The sequence below is a fragment of the Microchirus variegatus genome (assembly GCF_963457635.1).
Source record: "Microchirus variegatus genome assembly, chromosome: 17".
NCBI classification, from domain to species: Eukaryota; Metazoa; Chordata; class Actinopteri; order Pleuronectiformes; family Soleidae; genus Microchirus; species Microchirus variegatus.
In genome coordinates, this window is record NC_139818.1 from 15610720 (window position 1) to 15635649 (window position 24930).

Here is a 24930-nt window from a genome sequence, read left to right on the forward strand (position 1 = left end):
GGAACTGTTACTTTTATGCTGAAAGGGAATTGTATTTACTTCCGGGGAGCTATTGAGAACGCCAACAATTTTTGTTGTCGACTAAAAGACCAGCATGTGAACGAGTAAAGTATCGGTTTGTTGACAACAATTAATATCAGGCACAAAGCCGCGGCGACTAAAGTAAGTCCGGGTTTATTTGTAGGAATGCAGAAAGTGTCAGTGTGTGTAGAACAATGAGAGTTTAATGTCGCTAATGCTTCTGGAGTAGCCACATAGCATCGACGAGCGAACTATAGCATATCAAAGCTACGCTAACCAAATAGATTCACGACAGGAGATCTTTCACGGGACTATGGTACTTTATGGTCTGTAATGTTAGCCAGCTACGCTACTTTTTGGGTTGGGTTAACGTGCTAACGTCTGGTCTGCTATGTCTGTTGACAATGTGTGTTTGCTTGACTATGACAACCGTACATATTGCGCTAATGGTTTAATTACTGCACAGGGTCTGCACTCATGTCGGGCGGGAGTGACGTGGTGGCGTGGGTTGAGACAACCGAGGAGGTTGTTGTAACAGAGGAGCCACCGCCATTTGATGACAACACTCCACCAGGTACAATTTCCATGTTGGGGTGTTGTTTGTTATGCCAAGAGAGCTGACTTAACTCACTATAAATGTTTCTAAAATAGTGTTTTTGTTGTGAATTAAGTTTTAGAGCCAGCAGAAGCAACCGTCCAGAAGTTACTGGATACTTTGGGGAAGGGAGAAAACCCAGAGGCTAATGATGGCTTTCGTAAGCATGTTTATTGTTTTTTGTTTACCACCAGAATATGATATTATTTGGACTTGCCTAACCTACATCTGCAGAAAATTTTAGGCACAGAATTCTTCCCATTTTTGCCACCAATAACATTCCCTTGAACCAGAAATTTAAAAAGTAGCTATTGTTTGTGTATTGTGCTTAAATGTGTCAATGGCATAGCAACAAGGTTATTATTGTGGTAGTTTACGGATATGGATAATGATAAAGAACATTGACTGTATTCTTCTGTTTTCCTCCTCTGTATATTTCCCAGATTGCGAGGAGTGTTTGACTCTCTTCCAGGAGCACAGTGATCCTGCCAACATTAATGGCCCAGCTTTTGTCCTCGACTTCCCAATGAACATTGGTGTCCCCCAGCGAGCTCTTCTCACTCTCCCCTATGGACTGATGATAGGCAGATCTAGCATTCCCAGAGCAGGTATTGGGGTCATAAATCACGGTCCAACAGTCTGTCCGGGAATGCATTTTGGACCGTATGAGGGGGAAGTAACAACAAGAGAAAATGCCATGTCAAGTGAATTCTCCTGGGAGGTGAGCTAAGATATGTCAAGCAGAAAGTGAAAATGAGTCTGGACTTGCAGTTGAGACTCATTCACACAACAACTTCTCGTTGTTATATTGGTATGAGTGTTGTCTTAATAGAAATATCTAATGCTTTCTGCAGATTAATAAAGGCGAGCATGATTATGAATACATTGATGCTGCCAGAGAATCACACTCAAACTGGATGAGGTAAATTATTTTTTACATTGTGATTGTTGTACCAACATGGAGGATTAACTTAAGGATTTTTTTTTTGGTCACAAATGTTCATAAAAATACTGGGACAGGGGAATTATTGTAAATCACCACATTCTGGTGCATGTGTTCGTATTGAAACTTAGTTCTTTCACGTAACATTTCTAATTGCCTCTCGTCGTGCACAGGTATGTCAACTGTGCTCGTAATAAAGACGAGTCAAATCTGCTGGCAGTCCAGTTCAAAGGCAGCATCCTCTTTCACTGCTGTCGCACCATACATCCTGGTGATGAGCTCATGGTGTGGCCCAATGACAAGCTCCTTGCCCATTTCAGTGAATCTTGGAGCCAGCTCTGGTTTATGAAGTTGAAATCTGAAGGTACTTACTGCCTAAGTCTCCGTAGCAACAAAAATGCTGTAATTTTTACTTTGTACTAGACACTACTGTAATTTAATTGCATAATGCCCTTGAAACCAGAGGAGTCTTGCAGTTTAATATTCCTTTATTATGTCAAATGAAGTGTAACAGTAATGTTTTTCCTCTTTTCTTTATTGCAGAGAGTAATGCTACAGCAGCATCTCAGATCTTCTTGTGCTCCCAGTGTCAGCTTTCCTTCACTACGGAGGCTTTTCTCCAGCGACATATCGAACACTTCCACACGCAGCCCACAGGGGACTGTGCAACACCTGATGCTCAGGGAGCGGAACTTGAAAATCCCACCCCAAGTGAGGACTCGGGAACTGCTGTAGCATCACTGATGGTGTTATCTGTTGATCCTTTTGATTCCAAAACATGTGGAGATTGCGGGAAAACTTTCAAGCATATGCCACACCTCAGAAGGCACAAACTTTGTGTCCACTCAAACAGGCGCCCTTACTGCTGCCCAAAGTGTAGGCGAACTTTTAGCCAGGCATGTGGTCTAATCAGACACCAGCTTGTTCACAGGAAGCAGACTGTGCCAAAGGCTGCCAATCGGAGCAAAAATGTCAGTGGGAAGACTGAAATCTCCACACAAAGCTCAGAACTTTTTGTAGCTGCTGATCCAGCCATAATTGATGAAGCAAAAGAAATGAATGTAAATGAGAATCAACAAGAGGTGATGGATGTAACTGAAACGCAGGATGCATCGACAGGAGAAGCAGAAACCTCTCAATTTAACTGTTCACACTGCGTGAAGAGCTTCACAAATGAAGCCTCCCTTAAAAAGCACAAGGTGACTGTCCATGAGAAGTTACGGCCATATGTCTGCACCGTGTGTCAGAGATGCTTTGGTCAGTACAATGACCTGACCAGGCACCTGCAGGTTCACAGAAAAGAAAAGAAAACTAAAGAAGATCTAAATGAGGCTCCAGAGGAACCAAACACCCTGTCTTTTAGCTGTGCTGACTGTTCACTGGCTTTTCCTTCAGAGGATGCCCTTGAGCAACACACCAATGAGCATAACTCAGGGGATACCACAGTGAAGGAGGGTAATCCATTGCCTGTCGACAGTGATCAAATTAACGATCCTGATTTCGTTCCACAAACCTCTGTGGCTGAAACAGATAAATCGGTCCAAAACACTCCATTTCAGCGGCCTCGGAGACTTGGTGCCGGATCTCGAATTTCTGCAATTACCAAGCTCATAGCTCCAAAACAAAGAAGAGGTATCTGCAAGAAACCATTAGCCAGCTCCACTGCGACTGATCTGAGCTGGGCTCAACCAATAGAATCTGGTGTGAGAAATGTCAAGTTCACAAAATACAAATGGTTTAGTTGTGAGAGATGTAAACGGACATATGGAAACCCAAGTGATCTCAAATCCCATAAATGTGCTTTGAAGCAGCACAAGTGTGGTCAGTGTGGGGCGTCTTTCAGTAAGTCTGGCTTTCTGAAGAGACACGAGCTGCGGGTACACACAAATGCAAAGTCCTACAGATGTGACCACTGTGATAAAGTCTTCACCACAGCTTGTAACCTGAAACAGCATCAGAAAAGCAAGTCTTGTATGAAGTATCACTGCACGTCTGAGCTTTTCTCGTGCTCCTTCTGTCAGTTCTCCTTCACCATGAAGAGCTACCTTATCAAACACATTAAGAGGCACCACCCTGTGGAGTATCTGTCAATCTGTGAATCCGACAGTCTGATGGATCAGCTGCAGGAAGAGCAGACGGAAAAAGAGTATGTGTGCCCGCATTGTGGGAAAAGATGCACAAGCGCCAAAGCTTTCAAAAGTCACTCTTGCTTCCAGCAGGTGAAGGTCCTGTACTTGTGCACGGACTGTGGAAAGGGCTTCTCAAACCACTATGGTCTGAAGCAGCATCAGCGCATTCACACAGGGGAGAAGCCACACCACTGCCCTCACTGCAGCAAAAGCTTCGCGTACACAGGCCAGCTCAAAGTGCACCTCCGAACTCACACCGGTGAGAAGCCGTACCTGTGCACCCACTGTGGAGAGAGCTTTCGGCAGTCGGGAGACCTGAAGCGACACGAGAGGAAGCACACGGGAGTGAAGCCGTACACCTGCCCCGAGTGCTGTAAAAGCTTTAGTCGCCCACACAGTCTCAAAGCTCACCAGATGCTTCACATGGGACAGAAAATGTTCAATTGCACCCAGTGTGGAAAGAGCTTTTCAAGAAACTACCATCTCAGGAGGCACCATCAGAAGATGCACTTGTAGTCTCAGAACATAATGTGAGTTGTTTTCTTTCTTTTTTTTTTCATCCTTCTGTACATAGCAGTATTTAAAACCACACTTAACTGTGTTGAGTTATCATTTCTTCTCCTAAAAAGTTGGATTTTTCTGTTTTAATTTCTTTTCTGCTATGTAAAAGGTATCTCTGAATAAAAACGTGTTCATTTTCTGCAAAGAAAATAAAGGAAGGTTCCCATTTATGTAAACAAGAGCTTGTCAACTTGCTTTGAAATAAAAACACCAATTTGACCATCGTTACTGTTGACCATTTATTCCACAAAACATACAATGCAAAGCATGTGCACTGTACAAGCCTTAATATTATGAAAATACTCATAACCATGCCTTTTTTTCAATTCATTAATCTTTGTTTTTGTAGTCACTCAGATCTACTACTTTTTTTTAACATGACACAGTATAATGTCTATGATCACTTCTTGCATTGCTTTTGTCAGATTTGTCCTTGTTAGCTCTCAGTTTTCCACCTCGACTATGTTATAAATATTACATAAAATATTTTAGTCTCACCTGAACTATACAAACATACTGGTATATGACAGTTGACACAATTAGACTAAATTTAAATTTTTAAACTGTGCGTTAAGTTGAAACAGGTAGAAACCTGGCAGTGTTTTCCATGTGTGCTACACAGCGGTGTCAAGAGCAGCTGCTGGTTAGAGAAGAGCTCTTCAAATCTGTCACTTTGCTGCTGGTAACTGCTTCTTAAACATCCAAGTCCTGTAATCTTTCTCACATCAGTAGTCCTAACTAATACCGGTTACACAAAGTCCTCGACAACATCCACTTTGACAGGGTAAGAAAAGGTCCGTTTTCATTTGTGGCACAGCAGTTTTGGAGACTTGTCTCTTGTCTTCCTTCTTAAAGAACAACGGGTTGAAACGGGAGGTTTGGTGGCTCATTAGTTGAGTCTTAATGTGTAAAAAAATACACAAACACTTCTGAAAGGTAGGCAGCAGGTGGTTTTCAAGGTTGAGTGACAACACCCCCGAAGAAGGTTGGGTTATCGTTTGTACAACTTCTCACCTCCGTTTAGTCCTCCACTCCAGTGAAGCACCTTGCGTAACGTCTTCTTCAGTGCAATCTAAGTCCAATTTACACGACTTCAGCACGTAAAATATACAACAACCCTCAATCTCATTTGTTTTTATATTATGTTAAATGTTATACACATCATAAAAATTTTTACAAACCAAATTGATTGTTAAACCACAAAGTATCACATCTGTACAAACTCAAAGAAAAAGGTCACAAAACTAGGCGAAAGAAAGAGAGGAGTTTGTTTTTTTTGGCAATTAAAAGTAACATCTTGGTCTTGCACGAAACAAATTAAGGGATTGAATACTGAATTTTGAAAATTAAAAAAAAGAAAGAAAGAAAAAAACACTACATCTAGAGCTCCAGTCTATATTTATGATGATAAAAAATGTTCTCTATGTTCCCATAAATGTTCAACAGAAAAACGTCTGAAAGGGGAGTTAGATGGTTGAAATACAAAGCCTGGGGACACACATACAGTACGTGACCAGAGACCGAGCTCAGGTCTGAGATGAGAAATACCCTGCAGTTCATCACGCAAGTACAACAACACTTTATCATCTCATCCATCTGGTGAAGTTCTGCTTTCTGAGACACGGGATGGAGAAAGGGTTTCTTATAAAGGTTCAGATTTCAGCTCCTCGACCCTGGACTCCAGGTCAGCCACCTAAGAGAACAGAAAAGTCAGATAATCCATAATAGGACCTTTGCACAGCAGCCATTTTGATGGATCACAGTAGAAAAATCACACATGTCAATAATCAAATTAATCATGGCTGCGTTCCATTTTGCTTCCTCAACTTCAAGCTGCATGCAGATTCACCGTCATTCTGTTTTGACATGCGTGAACAGGGTTGCCAGGTTGGTTAGAAATCCCTGAAAAAATCTAATATGCTGCTAATGCTCAAACTAAAAGTACCAAATTAACTCGTATTATACCCTATTTCTCCAAGTTAACCTAGTTCCCTGGTGTCCTAATGAACATGTCTGTGACATGTTTTGGTCAAAATACCATAAGGATGAAGCACCACAGCAGTTCAATCACCCTGCCAAAACAGCCCTGTTCAGAACGCTCTGTTTAGTAGTATCACTAATTACATCAGTCAGAGAGGCTACTGGGAGCTAACACCAGTTAGCATTTGGAAAAGTGATCATTTGCAGGCTCTAGCAGGCACATTGCCGTCATACATAACATGTATCCACTGGACAGAAATCCTCTGAGGATGGAAGTTTGTGTAGAACTCTGTGCTGCACTATGGAGCCAAGAATATTACTTTTTGCGGACTTTGGGGACTTCCGGTTTTCAGATACCATTGCCCTCACCAGCACTCTCGCTAAATTCCAGGAATTTAGTCCTAATGAGCGCGGAAGTCAACATCGCGTGTTTTATCTCCTGTACTTAGACTGAGGAGGACCACAAAAACAGGAGTGAGTCATCTTTTTTCACACTTTGCCGACTGATAGGACTCCAGAGTCCCAAATATAAGGATTTAAATGATTTAAAAAGTTGATTTTGCATTATATGTCCCCTTTAGGACGTTATATGTTTTTTAAACCCAAAAGCACTAGTGAAGTAGCCTTAATCTCAGTTACCTCCTGTACCTGTTCTTGGAGCTGTCCAGACTCCTCCTCCAGCAGGGAGGCCTCAGCCCCAACTTGTGCACAACGCTCAGTCTCCTTCTTCAGGTACTCGATCTCTCTGTCGAAGAAAGCACACGACAATGTCAGACGATTATATGACCGCACGCAAAACCCTCCTCACGCGCATCTGCGTAATCGCGCTGTCTTACTTCTGCTGATACTCCTTGATCAGGCGTTTGGCTTTGCTGTACTTGCGCTCCAGCGCTTGATACTGGGACTGCGTCTCCTTCAGGTGCTCGTCCACCGCCTGGCACAAGCTCTGAGCCTCCATCCAGTAGCCCTCCAGCTTCTCCATACGCTCCTTGTTCTCCTGCAGGGTCTGCTCCAGCTGAGCCTTATCCATACGCCAGCGTTGCTTGTCCTGCTCAGCATGGTGCAGCTGAAAACACGGGTAAACACGCAATTTTAAGCTTAAGAATTGCGCATATACTTCCTGTTGGACTATTATTACCTATTATCTTAAAACCTTACCTTTCTTTTCAGCTGCTGGATCTCAGCCTGTGTCACAGCATGCTTTATGTGAAGCTTTACAGCAGAGAGAGAGATGACAGATTTAAATACACGTGTTAAAATTAGACACATCGCACACTGTGATCACACATGAAATGCTCCGGTTAAACTGCTCACCTCTTTGTATTTATGGGTCAGTTTCTCAGGGTCAGTCTCCAAAGGTGACATGTCCTCATTCTCTGCCAAGTCGAACACCTCGATGGCACTGGGATACGACGGACTGACCTCCTCATCCTCGTCCTCTTCTTCATCCGTGCCATATTCAGCACCCTGCGTTGATAAGGTAACAGACACAGTTGTTCGTCACGTGTGAAACAATAATTAAAATCTATTTTTACACAATACTGGTTTCTAGGGAAAAAAAATGGGTTCCTTTGTTTACTTCCCGGAAAACATGAGAAGGAAATTGACAGCACTGATTTCTGTTCTCTGATGCTATAATAAAACTGGACACTAGAGGGTGCCAATCTCAAAAGAGCAGACAACACTTTCCCTGACACAACCAACTGCTTTTCAAGAACCACCCACCATCATCACTTTCAAGAATGGGGAAACTTCCTTCTTCTTTTATTGTAATGAAACTCTGGCCAGTGTTTGGACTCAGATTAACAAAGCAAACGACATCCTGCGTCACAAAATGTGAGTCATCCCTATTTGGCCCCATTTTGGAGCTTAGCTTCTATCGTTTTAATCAGAGAGATACGGCAAGCTGGACAGACAACAGCGTGGCTTTGTGCCAGAAGCACACAAAACACAGCCACAGCAGAGAGAGAGAGTGTGTGGCTTCTTTTAATATTGGTCTGAGATAATTTTCTTGACCCTGAAAGAGCAACTACAGACATATATCACTAAAATATGAGTGCAAAAAACATGTATAAACTCTAAAGCTCTGATGTCTTTGTTCTGTTGTCAAGAAGATTAGTGTCGGAGTGTTTTTCAGCTCTTTTTTATTAGGTTTTGTCAGTTAACTGGATTAGAACTACTGGGAATGATTAAGGATAACTTAGTCAGACTAGTACCTTTTTGTCATTGAGGTTAGAAGTCTAGAAATGACAAATGAATTGTGGGAAATCGTTTTTCATTATCACAGTGAAATGTGCCTGTGCATGCAAGTGGTGGGGGAGGGGGACAGAGGAAAATGGATTAGCGAGTGCTGCACACTCACTTCTGCAGCATGCATGTGCAGACTCTGTGAGACCACCACGTCAAGAATGAGGGAGGGAAAAAAAATAAAATTTCATGTCTTTTAATCAGCCCTAACTGTCAACACTGACCTCTTGCTCATCCATGTACTGGTTGTAGCGCTGCTCCATCATCTCCCTCTGCCAACGCTCCTGCTCCAGCGTCTGCTGGATGAGCTGGGCCACTTCGCTCTGTTCGCCCGGTTTCTCTCGTCCGATCACAAACCTGGATTTTGACAATCGACAGAGCCGTTAAAACAATATTGCGGACGAGCCAATAAACACAATAATGCTTTACGTGCCTAAGCTGAACTTAAACAGTCTATCTGATGTGGTAGAATATTATATATGCATGCTAAATAATGAATGAAGGCCCTTCTCCTGACCACTGAGGAGCATAAACACTTGTCTCCATGGCAGTGTTGTTTGCATATATAGTATATACAGTGTGGTTATATAGCTTAATGTATTGACGCGGTAAGGAATGTGCTACAGAAAATGGCTTCCTGTTTAGAGGTAAACAAAGGCAGTCACGTGTTGTGATTAAAATCAAAAACAGTACAGTTTCATTATAGAGGCTGTGTTCACCCCGATTGAGGCTCACAAATCTTTGTCCAATTATAGACGTTAAACTGGGAGAAGTACAGTGAATCATGACGAAGCCACAGACGTTATTAAGCCAGCAGCGGCAGCCTTTCAATTTCTGCAGCGCTAACGTGTAATTAAACGTGCACAAACACACTTCCTGCTTCAGTCTGTTTGTCTCCCCCGATGCTTTTTTATTTTTTATGAATAGGCCCGAGCTCGATTGTACCTAGACGTCACTGCAGAAAATCCATAATGCACGAGCTATCTATGGAGGTCTCTGATCTTTACAAGTCACACAACAATAATAATTAACCCCAGCATCACTGACCGCTAAAACCCTAAATTATGAATGACAAAAGAAGCACAAAGGGAGCAGCCACTGAAACACCAGGGCTACAAATAAACCTCTGGCATTTCCAAACGATGCTTTTGATGTGAACCATATTTGTTCCCGATAACACAGTTTTCGCGGGGCTACAGCGCATCTCATGGGCCGTCTTCAGAATGTCCCTCAAAGCAGCGTTTCACTGAAGGGTATAATCATGACCCTGTGAGACTGTGAGATATAAATCTACAGTCTGGTTAGCGGAATGAGTAGGATGTGGTAGAAGTCGGCGTGTAAGAGTGGATATGGGCATCCACAGCATATCAAGAGGAAACTGACTCTCTGTGCTCTGTTGCAAACCCAATAACTTTCTAGTTGTCGCTAAGGGTTTCGGAAAGCACACCAGATAATAATTTAATTAAAAAAATCCATGCTAATATGCCCATACTAATATGATTTATTTTTGTCTTTAACAGGTAATATTTACTGTGTTTTAGCATTTACTGCAACTGAGGCTGGTATGAGTGCAGTAAAGGCACTGTATGTACTTTCTACCACTAAGGATCAGTCTCTCTCTCTCTCTCTCTCTCTCAATCAAAACAACAACAAAAAACCTAGTTTGGTGAACATGAGCTCACATTGTGATCAACTTACGGCTCACTTGGTATTAGTCTTTGTCATTTTTAATGCATAAACGTTACATGTTACACCTTTAAGATGCTACAAGCCATCCTCAACATGGATATCTGTACCAAAGTCCATGGGAATCCATTTGTTGTGGTGCTAGAATGTATCTAGAATCTATCTAACTAATAGCTATTGAAATATTCAGCATAGAGTTAAAGATGTCATATTATACTCTATTTCTCCAAGTTAACGGAGTTCCCTGGATGAAGCAGTTCAATCACCCTGCCAAAACGGCCCTGTTCAGAATGCTCTGTAGTATCTCTTTAGGTCCACCTTAAAAGTCCACCTTAAAAAAAATTTAAACAAAACTTAAGGGACAGGAAATGACATCAGCCACAGAGGCTACTGAGAGCTAACAGCAGTTAGCATTTAGAAAAGTGATTATTTGCAGGCTCTAGCGGGCACATTGCTGTCATATATAACATGTATCCACTGGACAGATAAATCCTCTGAGGCTGGAAGTTTGTGTAGAACTCTGTGCTGCACTGTGGAGCCAAAAATATAACTTCGCAGACTTCCGGTTTTCAGATACCGTTGCCCTCGCCAGCACTCCACGAGACAATAATTCCAGAAATTTAGCGCATTGTGACGTCCCAGTGAGTGCGGAAGTCAACATCACGTGTTTTATCTCCTGTACTTAGACTGTGGAGGACCACAAAAACATGAGTGAGTCATCTTTTTTCACACTTTGCCGACTAATAGGGCCTCCAGTCCCAAATATATGGATTTAAATGATTTAAAAGTTGATTTTGCATAATATTTCCCTTTTAAATATCCCCTGGAGCTTCACCACTAGCATTTTATATTGGTGTGTATGTGTGACTCTTACTTGACAGTTCCTGAAGTGTTCCTGAGTACAGTGGCGGCAAAGCTCTGAGTGACTCCCACCAAACTGGTCCCGTCCACCTCCACAATCAGATCGTTCACCAGGATCCTGGAGCGGACATTAAAGAGAAGGAGTTTCATATTGACCGTAACAGTTCAGGTGTGTAAAAACCTTACACTAAACCCCCCCCACGCAAGCCAAACTCCGGCTTGTGCATATGACACACACATGTAACATGAATAACCGACCTGGTGTCCCTCTGAGCTGCTCCTCCGTCTGTGACCGTCTTGACAAAGATCCCCAGCTTCTCCAGACCCATGTCTGCTCCTGCACCCATCCCAATGATACTGATGCCCAGGCCATCGCCATCTGAAAGACAGTGAGGAAAAGCAGACTAGCTGTTAATCAGTGTTGTTATCCTGGTTTTGGTTTTGAGGGAACATGTGAGTGGCATTCACATCAGGATAGTCCAGGGACTTGACTGACCTTAAGTATATACAAGGAGTATATGTTTTTTTGCCGGAGTTTGCTTGTCTGTCTGTTATTTAGCAACATAACTCGAAAATTCATGGACAGATTTGGATTAAATTTTCAGGAAATTGAGTGGTTATTTTGGGCACGATCCGTAGACACTATCACTATTTTTATCGCTATTTTGTAGGCGCTAAGCTGCACTGGCGGAGGTCTGCGCTCTCCGAGTGCTTTTCTAGTTGGTTTGGTTCACTTTTGTAAGCGGACCAAACCACCTGGACATCACTCACTTATAAGAAAACCCGGCTCATCGATTGGCCAGAACGGAAGACGGAAATCCATTTCCCTGTCGTCTTGTTCGCCACAAAAACAAATCGAGCAACACAAAATGAATGCAGTTTTGTTTTTTTCACGCCTGCCTAAACGACGCAGACTATCTGAGGAACCGAACTCTGGTTCGTTTTGGGGGTGGAGTAGCTCATTGGTTAAGACCGGTACTCCCATGTGCAGGAGACATCATGGTCACAAGTTCAACTCCACCCCTGGCTGGTTGTACTCAATTGTAATTCGCTGTGGATAAAAATGTCTGCTAAATGACATGTAATGTAATGTAATGTAATGTAATGTAATGTTTAAAGCGGACCAAACACCCTGAAAGTTCACGCCCTGCACCATCGCGATACATTTAGGAAACAATGACTCGGTTCTTCGCCCATTTCTCTTCACCACAAATGAGGAACAAATTAGAGGTTATGGACCTTTTAAATGCAGTTGTAAACAAGAATGTTTTATTAATGGGGACCATTTCTAAAAACACAGAGGTCAGAAACTCCACATTATACCACATGATTGTATCGGTAACACAACATGCAATCTATTTTAATGATCTCATTGCACTGCTGTTCTCAGATCCAGTGGGAGAGTCTGTTTCTGGGTTTGGATCAGCTTCACAGCAGGTCTTATTCTGGTTTGTTTTGTCATAGTAAGGGCCAAAGAGGTTTGCAGATAAGAAGAATTTGGTGGATGTTCCTGCAGCATATTAACCACACATTCAGGGCTATGTGTCCATTAAAAAACCTCTAAAATAGTAGCATGCTCTAAAAATAATCCAAAAACTAAACTGAGACTATGTGAAGGATCAGAAGTGACGTGAGCTCTTGTCAGATTTAAAAAGGCAGTATTCAGTCAACGCTGCATCTGATTCATAGTCGTACCAACTACATAAAATCAGTGATTATACCTGTATTTCCTGTCAGAGAGGTTTCTTCTTTATTGTTTTGGAATAAGAACTAAAGCCTCCCCTGGGGCAAATCATTGAAATGTATATAAAACATGATCCTATATAGTATGTCATATAACCTGCCCAGTACACAATTTCTAAATATAGTCTCCTATACATATATTTATGCACCATACTGTTGAAGGGATGTTGGCAGGGTGACTCATAGGGAGCAGATTGAAGGTAGAAACCATTACACTTGCTTTGCCTTATTGGAAACAGGATGTGGTTTAACCCAATTGTATATTATATGGTTAAAATTAATAGTAAAGAAAACACTGTTGTAGTCTTGATGTTCTCATACCTTTCTCCAGCTCCACGGGGAACAGGTCCAGCCTCTCCACCCTCTTTTCCAGCTCGTACTCGGCAGACGCCGCCATGGGATCCACGTCTTCGTTGCGCCTGTCATAATCCTCGTTGGCGTAGGTGGCAAACACCTGCAGGAAGAAAGAGAGAGGTCAGATTGACACTCACTGACACTGACACATAATGTGCCTATTTTCTGACATGCTGAGAGTTTGATTAAAAGCTTAACGATGCTTGTCTTTCTGTTAATGTAATGTCATGTGTAATTTGAACCAGGAGACTGCCGACACTTCCTAAAAATCTAAAACGCGAGCAGCCGAACCACTCTTGCGCGGCCTAAAGGTCAACCCATTGTCAACCCCACAGTAAAATGTCTCCTCGACTTTCTGCCACTGAAATCTTGCGTTTCCTTTTCTTTGCAGCCATGCTGGCTTTGTTCTACCACTTGCTTGTTCTCACACTGATTCTAAATATAGCGACTGCTAGTGAAAACACAAATCACATGACTTCCTGTGTAACACGGGGAGGATGATTAATGATGAATCACTTATCAAAAGGTGACAAAGAGAGCAGAGCATGTATTTAATCGTATTGTCACTTACCTACAGTTTTAGGGTTTTTTTTTTTTTCCTGAAAACACAAATAGTTGAACTATAACTCGCATCATACATAAAGAAAATATAATGTAACAAGAGATGTGTTTCTGTCTTATTTGGAAATGCACCCTTTTCAAAGCTACAAACGTAGTCACAGCTGATGCCAAATGCTCAGGACAGTGGACTCAAGCTGAGACAGACGAACTGGATCATGATTGGATCATGCAGACGTGATCCAATACAAATTCATCAGCCACTTCTTTCCGGAGACAGCCGCAGAGTTTCTTTAAAGGGATCCGTTTCACATCGGTGATAGTGTATCTGACACACTGGGTAAAACAAAAATCAATCACAACCACTGAAGTTGCCCACGATGAAAAGAAAGGCCTCAGTTTTCCAGGGCCCGGTTTCCCACATTCACTCTGGTCTAACAGCATGACAGTTTACATAACCACCTCCTGCATGCTAATGGAGACCCTCTGCAGCTGCTGTTCACAGGCTACACACACACACACACACACACATGCACATGCACAGAAAGAGAGAAAGCTGAATCTTTAAAAGCCTCACTTCTTCCGAGGTGATTATGTATGCACCACGTTGCAAGGTCCACTAGCCAAACTAATTCAGTGCTGGACCTTTCACAAATTCTTGCATTTATTTCATTAAATCCGTGCCCTTTTCTCGTCGCAATCCTCCGCCGCCGCAGCACGTTTAACGCCCTTTTCTTGAATCTCCTTTATCGCTTCTTTCTTAGCTGTTTATTTTCCGTTCATCCGCGCTACAAAGTAGCATCTCATAGCTTCCGTGCCATCCATTCCTGCAGTCATCTATGGGCCTGGTCTCCTAGGCAACGCCACACAGTAGAAGAGCGCTGACAGTTTCGACGGCGCCTTTTGAAAGGGAAACCAGCCAATCCTGTCCACTTTTCATTCAGTAAGGATGTACTTCCACGCATCACTGAACACTGTACACGTTTCCGCTTCAGCTTTTTAAGCCTCTTTCATCACTGCGTAAGAATTTCATTCAAATATTTTCAACTTTGGCCAAAATCTCTCTCTCTCATCATTGTCTGTTGACAAGTCTCTCAAACTCCAGGATAAAATATGACATTTTTATTTAATATAATTGAACACATTTGCATTAAATATAATTTAAGAACTACAACATTGTAATAAGCTTAAATATGTCATGCTGTTTTATGGCTATGCAAATTTCCTTTCTAAAAGTTAAAGATGGATTGCTCTGTCACTTGTATATGCGACAAATGAAGCGCAATTAGCGTCAAATTCAATTAGTCAACTTCATTAGTTGTAATTTATACACTAAGTTAAGCAACCACCAAATAGTATCTTAATTTTCACAGTACAGATAGGACTAGTACAAATATTCCATATATAAGTTAGATAATCAGTAGATTTGATGACACATATTTGCCGAATTATTGTTTCCAGCTACTCAAAAGTAAAGGATTCCTAATCTAAATATAGGCTTTGACACTGTTGAAGAACAATCTGAAGATTAAATATTATGAGCATTGTCCCTACCATTTAAAAAAAAAAAAAGAAGCAATTAATGAAATAGGAAAGAAAAACTAAACAAAAAATATGTATTACTCATATTCTTTAAATTACAGTTTGTGTCATCCTACCCGCTGCAAATGAAAGATACTGTAGTATGCGGGGATTTAGATTACCTTTGTATTTAGAGGGATTATCCGAATGTGGATTACAGGCACGCAAAATACACTGTTTGCGTCATAAAACAACAACAGCGCACACCAAATCCCGCATCCTCATACTGTGCCCGCATACTCTCCTGTATCATTGGCTCACTCCTTGAGTTTAAAGATCAGGAGACCACAGCTGGTAACTGGCAGTGGCCTCATTTCACACCTGCGATGCTGCAGAAAATCAAACGAGGAGGTTTTCGGCAGCACTTGACGTCGCGCTCAAACGCAAAAAAAAAAATACTGGGATGCGTGTCGCGACACCCTGCAGCCTTGGAGCGAGTTCAAGACCGGTGTCGCGCTGCAAACCAGGCTGCACTGATTCTGATTTGGCTTCCTGAGGGAGGATAATGATCCCACACAGGGAGCGACAGACTGACTGGATCGGGCGTGATGCAACATTTCACCCTGATTTCACATAATAAGCATGTAAGTTAGAAGATGGATTCCTCAAACAGTGAGGTGGCTATCTTTGGAAGATAAACACTGGGATTAAAGGCAGGGTGGCAGTGGGGGAGGGGGGGAGGGGGGTACAGGCTGGAGAAGGACTCTGTTCCAGTTGTGGCAGATAGTAGGTCAGAGGAGCTAACAGATGGTCAGGAAACTCCCTTCCTCCCTCCCTCTGTAACCAGCCGCCTGGGATGTCCTACAAAAGCTCTGTGGGCAGCAGCTAGCTGTGGTGGCCGCTCACCAACTAACAGATTGTGTTTGTGTCTATAAAGAGCACCCACTTGGGACAGTTAAGTGTATTATAAGCAGCCAATATGTGACAACTCACACTTTACAATGTAGTTGCCGTGCCGTGATGGCCCGAATAACAGAGCCACTCTGGAGCCTGCTGATAATGCGTTTCCATCTCAATGGCCGACACTCCGACTAGAGTGATGTAACGCTGTATTGGTTTAACCAGCAAGTCGGTATCCCCCCCCCAACAACAGCCTGTCAAATACTACGTGTCTTTCCCTTTGCTCTCTCCAAAAAACAAGTCTAATTTTGGATTTGGCCAATAGGAAGTGTGGAGGTGGTGCCACTGTTTTTTTTTTTTGTTTTTTTTTAAAGAAACCGCATTTCCACTCAGTCTCTCCACATTCTCCTGATTCACACTATTCTTCTGAATTGTTTGAACTGGTCCCAGGCATGTGAGCCCCATTGCTATTTCTATCTTAAATGCTCATGCGATCAATGACGTGGCTGCTTGTAATGTTTATATGGCAATAATCTAGTTTTCTACAGGTCTGAATGCTTGAGTGATGCATCATCAAGTTGTCAGTAAGATGTACAAAAAAAAGAAAAAGAAACGTTAACAGTTTAATGACACCATCATTAATTGCTTTCCCAACTACCATAGGACAAACATGTCCAGAAGTGGCAGCTAATTGCTTCTAAATCCTCCTAAAAACCGGGGGGTTAATCCAGATCCCAGATGTGCAACACGCAGACAGAAAATAAGGACGTAGGGCCAGCAAAATGGATATAGTGGGTTTTGTCATAGTAACGGTTGCATGGCACCCAGCAGGTCCATTCATTTTGGCAGGCCAGCCTTTGGTCAGCAGCAGTCATATTTAAGCTTAGCGTTGACTCTCGGGAGAGGCATGACAGAACCAGGTCAGCAGCAAAGAAAGCTCAGTGATATGTGGATGGCACTACTATTAATTACACCGTTATTGCCTGATATAAAATGAATTGGTTCATGCTTTACTATATTGCATATCTTATATTATATTATCAATATTTTTAGTTTATATCGTACAGTTCATGACATTATTATTGAACTGCTCTCTCTCTATTTGCAGCATGAAGACCAGGGTTTGTGACCTGGTCAGAACAAGGGCCTTTCTGACTGGAGTTTGCATGTTCTCCCTGTGTGTGTGTGTGTGGGTTTCCTCCGGGTTCTCCGGTTTCTTCCCACAGTCCAAAAGCATGAAGATTTTGGGATAAGGTAAATTAGACACTCTAAATCGACTGTACGTGTGAGAGTGAATGGTTGTTTGTCTCTATATGTGGCCCTGTGATGGACTGGTGACCTGTCCAGGGTGAACCCTGCCTTTTGTCCTATGTCAACTGGGAATGGCACCAGCAACTCCCTCATCCCTCATGACTCAAATAGTCAGACTCATTCATACTTATTATAGACTTGTTTTTTTCCACTATGGGACCAGACGGAAATGTGTGCAACACTTAACATTACAGTCCAATAGCATTATAGTAATAGTGCATTAAAAATTGTATTGACAAACCTTTTCATGTGAACCTATTACAATGATGGTAGAGTGTATTCTCATTGTCAAGCAATTACTAATATAACGTTAAAAATAACAGTATTACTGTATTACAATTATCATTACACATTTGGGACTCACATTAGAAATAAGATAGTATTACTCTAATGTTACCTCCATATTACAAAATGATTACCATACTCGAAAAAGCAGGAGCAGCCTCATCAACCTGTGAGGCTGAAACCAGCATCTCTTTGTATCTGCACGATGATGGCAGGTTGGACAAGATGAAAAAAGCACTCAGACATTATTAGCGAGACATTGCATAACACAGCTTGTCGCACTAACCTGAGCGAGTGGGCGCATCACATCATAAACGCTTGCAACCCGACCACCTCTGCAGGACTGAGAAGTGGGGCAGAGTGACCTTGCTGATAATCTGTCTGCACTCCCACCCCTCCTGGCTGTGAGTAATGCACTGTATGAAATACCACAGAGTCTAAGTAATAGGCAGTTTGAGGATACCCTGACATATGGTGATGTATTATCTCTCCCTGAGCAATCACTCACCGAGCTGACCCGAGCAGAGAACCAAAACAACCAAAGGTTGCAATTTAGGTAATCCCTAGTGTGCACTGTGATAGCAACCATAACACAAATGCACTTCTTAAGTGTTTTGCAAAATTTCACCAACCTATTACAATATGAGCAGAGTCGATGTTTGTGCTAATCACACAGTGTGAAAGAAAATCATAGGTGCAGACTGACAGGACCGCTGCTCAGAGATGCGTAGGCTGTGGGACCCAGTGTGTGAGAGAGAGAGAGTGTGTGTGTGTGTGTTGTGGTGTTGACTGGCAGAAGGAGTACATACATAGACTATACATGCAAATGGACGTTTTCTTCTGGTTTGAAAAGTGAAGCCCAGGAAGTGGGCACAGTTAGTCACCGGGGGGCAACTCTGGTGGTTGCAAAAAGAAGTCTGTTTGAATGGAAGTCTATAGGAAAATAAGGCACAATCTCATTTGATTTATAATGTCAGTAAAAAGCCCTGGTATACTCCAACACGCACTGGAAGTATACCAAGGGCTCGAGGTTCTTCAATAGAAAATGATGTACATTTAGTAAATTATGTTCCCATTTAGAGGAAAACAGATGCTAAAACACGGCATCTAGTCTATCGATACGCAATGAGCGACCAAAGTGATTCTGGTGCATGAATAATACGACTGACGTTTTTTGGATTTGAGGGAACATAATACTAACCTAGTGGAGATTCTTTTTCTTTAAAGGTCCCATATTATACCCTATTTCTCCAAGTTAAACTAGTTCCCTGAACATGAACATGTCTGTGACATGCTTTGGTCAAAATACCATAAGGATGAAGCACCACAGCTGTTCAATCACCCTGCCAACACAGCCCTGTTCAGAAAGCTCTGTTTAGTGGTATCTTTTTTAAACAATTTGTTTAAAAAAATAAAAGTAAAACAAAACTTCAGGGACAGGAAATGACATCAGCCACAGAGGCTACGGTGAGTTAACAGCAGTTAGCATTTGGAAAAGTGATCATTTGCAGGCTCTAGCAGACACATTGCCATCATATATAACATGCATCCACTGTAAATATAAATCCTCTGAGGCTGGAAGTTTGTGTAGAACTCTGTGCTGCACTGTGGAGCCAAGAATAGAACTTTTCACGGACTTCCGGTTTTCGGATACCGTTGCCCTCGCCAGCACTCTCGCGTGTTTTAAGGACAATGTGGAGCTCCACAATTCCAGGAATTTAGCGTCTTGTGACGTCCCAAGTAGTGCAGAAGTCAACATCACGTTTTATCTCCTGTACTTAGACTGAGGAGGACCACAAAAACATTTTTTCTACACTGTGGCTAAACTGATAGGGCCTCCAAAGTCCCAAATACCTTAAAAGTATTAAATTGATTAAACAGATGATTTTGCATAATATGGGACCTTTAAAGTATCTTTACTATCTGGAATTTCTTTAAAAATATCTCCCACAACAATACAACAGGATTAATCATTTTAAAATTCACCACATGCCAGTGGACGAGACGACAAACTAACGGCACAATAATAAGAGCAAAACAAGCATGCTAAGCAAGTAAACAAGACATGAGAGGGCAGCTTCCTGTGTTCGACGAGGAGGCAGAACCTGAACAGCAAGGCAAGCCTGTGACGATAACAATGCTGCTATTTTTACGAACAGTAGGAGACTGGTGACAAAGAGCGAAAAGGAGACGAGAACGAGTGAGTGAGAAAGAGTGTGTGTGTGTGTGTGTGTGTGTCAGCAGCAAAACAAAAGCTCTGGTGTGAACTCTTGCCGCAGCAGATATGCTGTTTTTGCCAGTTTTTGAGGACAGACAGACAGACAGACAGACAGACAGAGAGAGTAGAGCTCACTGTAAAACAGAGACAAAGAAAGACGTGTGCACAGACACTCAACCACCAGCACCACCACAACAGCGTTTTATTGTGGCCAAAAGCTGAGTAGTTACACAGAGGGGGAAATATGCACCCAAAATGGGCACTTCCTGTTTGGACGAGTCGAAACCAACTGACACTGTGACTTAAGAGCAGTCAGTGAACTGTCGCGTGACATTTGAGCTGCATAATAACGTCCCTCCCATTTGACCTCACCCCCTCTTTTTTTTTTTTTTAAACTCTCCTCCACCCCTGCTTCCATCTCCATAACAAAGGCTGCAATGATACAGTGTGAAAGGACCCAGTGGGAGGTTATTCTCCAGTGACGGCTGTACGGTCACAAACTAATTCTGCTTTTTTTTTTTTACTTCTATATCAGAGCTTACATAATGGTTCCTCCTACTACCCATCCTTTCAAATAATGTAACATTGCACTTACATGATGTGCATTATACTTCCTCTGTGAAATCAGTCAGGATGTGCTAAATATACTGACTAGCCACCAAATAGCTCCTCCATTAGTTGCAAAATAAAGTTGAATATAAGACTTAATAAGCCTACTTCTACTTTATAAAAATCAGTGAACATTTTCCTGAGGAGGTAATTGTCCCAATCGCTAGTTTTCTTCTTCAATAGACCAAGATGTCCATTTTCTAAATTATGTTTCCATTTAGAGGAAAACAGGCACCAAAGTACGGCACGTATTAGTGGACCCCAGGTGCGATTGGTATTGTCCAGTGGGAGCCTGGATGCAGGCAATGCATCCTGTTACAAAAGTCAACATGGTCCAAATAGAGATTCTGGAGGCTTTAAAACATGAGTTCAGATACTTATTGTTTACAGCCACTGTTTCTACTCATTTATATGCAGCCTTACATCCATATTTAAATGTCTCCTTTTGTTGGTCAATTACAACATTTTTTATTTCATTATGACCAACCATATTATTTTCTATGACATTTTATACTTTGGATTTGAGACCTAACTTAAACCCCTGTTACCTTGTCAAAGTTACAGTGATTTATTTTAAATCACATACTCCGCTCTCTCTGGTTTTCCTCTGGGCAACTTCTTTCTTGGAGAAATGTAATGTGACTTAAAGTGTCAGAGAACCCTGTCCATGTTCACTTTGGTACAACATAGCTACAAAATGTACCTGCCCACATTGATGCCAACAGGCAGCAAGCACTCCGCGTTCCTCCATATTTCTCTCTCGGTCAGCTTAGCTCGCTTGTTAGATGCCGTTGCCTTGGCGATGTGCATCACTGGATTTGTGGGACAGAGCTTGTAAAGAAGCACCGAAGGGTGGAGTGCATTTGTTTGGTCATCGGGTTCAAATATGAACAAAATCTCTCCCTCTTTCAATTGTGCATGTAAAAAGTAGCGTCCATTCAGCTTTGAAAAGCCAAACAGAATTGGAGGAGAGTGCCGACCTCTAAATCTCACCCACAACTTTGCCGTGACAAACGCTCACACTTCACAATATAAAGTGGACTCACAAATGGGAGATTTTCTGTTGTTAATAATGACGCATACAAAATGGCATCAGTGTGTGCATGCATGCCATATGACAGGGCCGTCACATCCGCATAAGAGTCAGCTGCAAGTCTCTTATAGTTATGAACATTAACTGTCAAATCTGACCTGTAATAAATCAGGTCAAACTCAATCTCACATTCTATTCTAGTAGGATTTCTCGCCAGGGGTGTACCTCAAGTTTTTAAAGTTACTTTATTGTCTCTTTTCAGTGTGCAGCGTTAACGCATACAGTCTGTGTGGACGGAAACTGGAGGTTTGCTCCAGGTAAGTTCTGCACGGAAATCCACTGCGGAAATGGCGAAAATGTACGCCGAGCAAACCCCTAGCAGACCTCTGAGGACACATGGAAAGCACAACCCAGGCTTAAGACACTGCTGGCTAATGTGCAGCCACGGGTAAGGAGCAACTTTCAACTTGACTGGTCTTGATGTCACTGAAATGGCTTTTCTGTGTGAGGGAGTGTGTGTGTGTGTGTGTGTGTGTGTGTGTGTGTGTGTGTGTGTGTGTGTGTGTGTGTGTGTGTGTGTGTGTGTGTGTGTGTGTGTGTGTGTGTGATGATGTACAGTGTCAGGGCCCACTTTTGCTGACACAGTCTCTGTGTGCCTCAGACGTCGAGGCGGAGCAGAGCAGTGAGTCTGAGCTGCAGAGGATCCGATACTCCTCTCCGGGTCATTACACCAACCACAGACACCAAGAGACACTTTAAATCAACTCTACCTCCTCCTCCTCCTCCTCTCTCCTCTTCTCCTATCTTACTGGTCCAAGAGATCACACTTTTTTTTTTCTTCCACTCTCTTGCTCACACAAACAAAAAATAAAACACTCCATTAGTCGTTCAGCTCCTCATAAGCTGCCACCGACCTTTCACTGGCCACAGCAGAGTACCCACTTCTCTAAAAACGGGGCTAATTATCCGGGCCCTTTTTTTCTTCCTCCTACTCCCAACATGCAATTATTTACAATTTCTTCTACTTTTTCAGACACGTATCTCTATTGCAGATCTTCAGATGCTCACATCACAGTAGGAATGAAGGACTATCTGTGAAGCTGTGGTGGCAGGGTATTAGCTTCGTGTTCAGACGGGGGGGGGGGTAAAAATCAAAACGTCAGCATCATTGCAACACCAGCAGAGGCCGGGTGAGTTCATTAAAACAGCTGACGGCATCACTGGCTGTGACTGTATCATCAAGCTAAAGATCAAGTTCAACCAGCCAACAAAGTGGATGAAAGAAGAATCTACTCGCAGTAGAATACCAGACAATTCTACAAACCAGGAATCAATGGATTATGAAGGCAAAGAGTCACTTATTTCATCTTCATACTCTTACGTTTACCTACAGCTGGGCTGTAAATCCATATTATATCAACATCATGACAGGAGACATGTCATTACATGTTCTCCCTGTGTGTGTGGGGGGTTTCTCCAGTTTCCAGAGTATAATTGGACACTGTGTGAATGGTTGTTCATCTATATGCGATTTACTGCCGACCTGTCCATGATGTACCCCACCGTTCACCCATTATCAACTGGGATTGGCTCCAGTACCCCCTGCAACCCTCATGATGATGATAAAACAGTAGACAATGAATGAGTAACATAGAATTATACACAAAAGCTCAGTTAATAACTAAATTATGACCCTGGTTGTTTGTTGTACTTGGTTGTAATGTCAGTATCAGACAAGAAAAAAAAGGGGGATGAGCTATTCTTACAACCCTCACCTTGATTGCTTCTATGCTGAAGCGAATCTTCCTGGAGGTGGGTGGATTCTCCTCCTCAGGCAGCCCAGTGATCTCCACACAGCTGGACTCGGGCTCGTAGTGGTCGTCGGCCTCCGCTTCCTCCTCGTCCACCTGGCTTCCTCCAAAGTCCTCGCCGACTGCGCTGTAGGTACTGATATCCACAGAGTCGCGGCCCGACTGCTCTTCTCTGAGAGTCCTGTTGTTGTCGTCGTCCTCAGGTTCTCGGGCCGTCTCGCCGTCCTGTCCTAGCACCTTGCCGTGCTTCTCCGCAGCAGCTTCTCCGTTCTCCATAGAAGTGTGGATGTCGCTTTGCAGTGATGTTCTGGTCGGCTCCTTTTCCCCAGGGCGTTCCTCAGTTTGAATCTCAACTTTCGCCTCAACACCTGCATCTGAAACTGTTTTTTTAGTACGTTCTCCTACACCACTGGAAAATTCAGTAGTTGGGCCAGTTTGTCCCCCATTAATGTTTTCAGATGGGAGAGTCACCCTCCCCCTTGGGGCCCTTGGAGGCCCCGCTTGGTCCCTCTGATTGCTTGAGTCGTCCTCCTGGTTGCCTGCTGCAAAGGCACAAGCTCTCTTTGTGATTATTTTGGAGTTCAACACACCTACCTTGGCGCTGACCCCTCTTGAGGGAAGCGGCGGGGTGGAGGAGAGGCGGTGGAGGTTGTTCCGGAGCTCGGCTGCCCTTTCAAAGACGGCACTGAGCTGGCTTACCGTGGGGGACACCGCCTCGCTGGTGTCCAGACTGTCCAGGGACTCTGTGCTGCCATTGAAACGAGACACGTCCAACCTGCCTTCCTGGAAGCCAGAGGCCCTGTCTGACTTCAGCAGGACTCTGGTGGTGGCCAGCTTCTCGTACTTCTCGTACGTCTCGTGCTTCTCCTCCTCCTGCTCCTCCTGCTCCTCCTGCTCCTCCAGCTCCTCCATCTCCTGCCTCTCCTCCATCTCCTCCTTCTCCTGCCTCTCCTGCCTCTCTTGCGTCTCCAGCTGCTGCTGCTCAAAGATGCGACGGGTCTCCTGCAGCTTGGAGTAGCTTGGCGACGAGGCCCGCTGGTTCCCATTTTCAGGTTTGGGGTCGAACTTGCTGACGCGCTCGGACACGGTGGAGCCGAGCTTCAGCAGCGCGCTGTGGTCCACGTTCTCGTTCAAACTCCCGGCTCTGGGGAGGGACAGACGCACCGCCTTGTCTGCGCTCTTGGCTCCCTCCTCTCCCTCTGCATCCGCCGGTGATGTGGTCTGCATCTGTTGGAACATGTTTTTGATACGGTGCACGTTGGAGCCATACCTGCGCCCCCGGGGCCCCTCCTGCAAATCTCCGTTGGCAGCATTGTCTTTGACGGGCTTCAGGGCCTGCATCCCCGCCTCGTATGCGTTTCTGTGCGGGGATGGGCTCCTGAGCGTGGAGCCGGAGCCGGTGCTCTTGGATGTGGATTCGGTCTTCATCATGGTCGGTCAGTGGATGCTCAGCGACGGCATGTCCACGTTCTCAACTCCCGGTGGCAAATCCGTGTGATCCACCAAGCAGCCGGCAGCAGCAGCAGCAGCAGCGAGGTGGCGCCCAGACTGAACACCGGCAGAT

At 43.4% G+C, this 24930-nt stretch overlaps 2 protein-coding genes across 2 annotated transcripts; one reads left to right on the forward strand and one right to left on the reverse strand.

The window, feature by feature from the left end:
• The first annotated feature begins 51 nt into the window (after nt 1-51).
• On the forward strand, nt 52-4452 carry prdm9 (PR domain containing 9). The gene is made up of 7 exons (XM_083903438.1): nt 52-162; nt 488-595; nt 693-776; nt 1060-1337; nt 1471-1538; nt 1733-1923; nt 2103-4452. Exons 2-7 carry the CDS (start codon nt 499-501, stop codon nt 4202-4204), a joined length of 2820 nt encoding a protein of 939 aa, XP_083759564.1. The 5' UTR covers nt 52-162; nt 488-498; the 3' UTR covers nt 4205-4452.
• Nucleotides 4453-5809: 1357 nt separating this feature from the next.
• Nucleotides 5810-24797, reverse strand: LOC310939024 (neurabin-2-like; the record flags this gene model as incomplete). The annotated part of the gene is made up of 11 exons (XM_083903691.1): nt 5810-5942; nt 6878-6974; nt 7066-7295; nt 7388-7441; nt 7544-7696; nt 8701-8833; nt 11037-11141; nt 11282-11402; nt 13088-13220; nt 23331-24248; nt 24279-24797. 11 exons carry the CDS (start codon nt 24795-24797, stop codon nt 5892-5894), a joined length of 2514 nt encoding a protein of 837 aa, XP_083759817.1. The 3' UTR covers nt 5810-5891.
• Nucleotides 24798-24930: the final 133 nt, after the last annotated feature.

Coding starts and splice junctions, on each gene's coding strand:
- prdm9 (XM_083903438.1), top strand. CDS start 499: ATGTCGGGCGGGAGTGACGTGGTGGCGTGGGTTGAGACAACCGAGGAG. Junction 777..1,059: donor AGAGGCTAATGATGGCTTTC/GTAAGCATGTTT, acceptor TATATTTCCCAG/ATTGCGAGGAGTGTTTGACT. Junction 1,539..1,732: donor TCACACTCAAACTGGATGAG/GTAAATTATTTT, acceptor CGTCGTGCACAG/GTATGTCAACTGTGCTCGTA.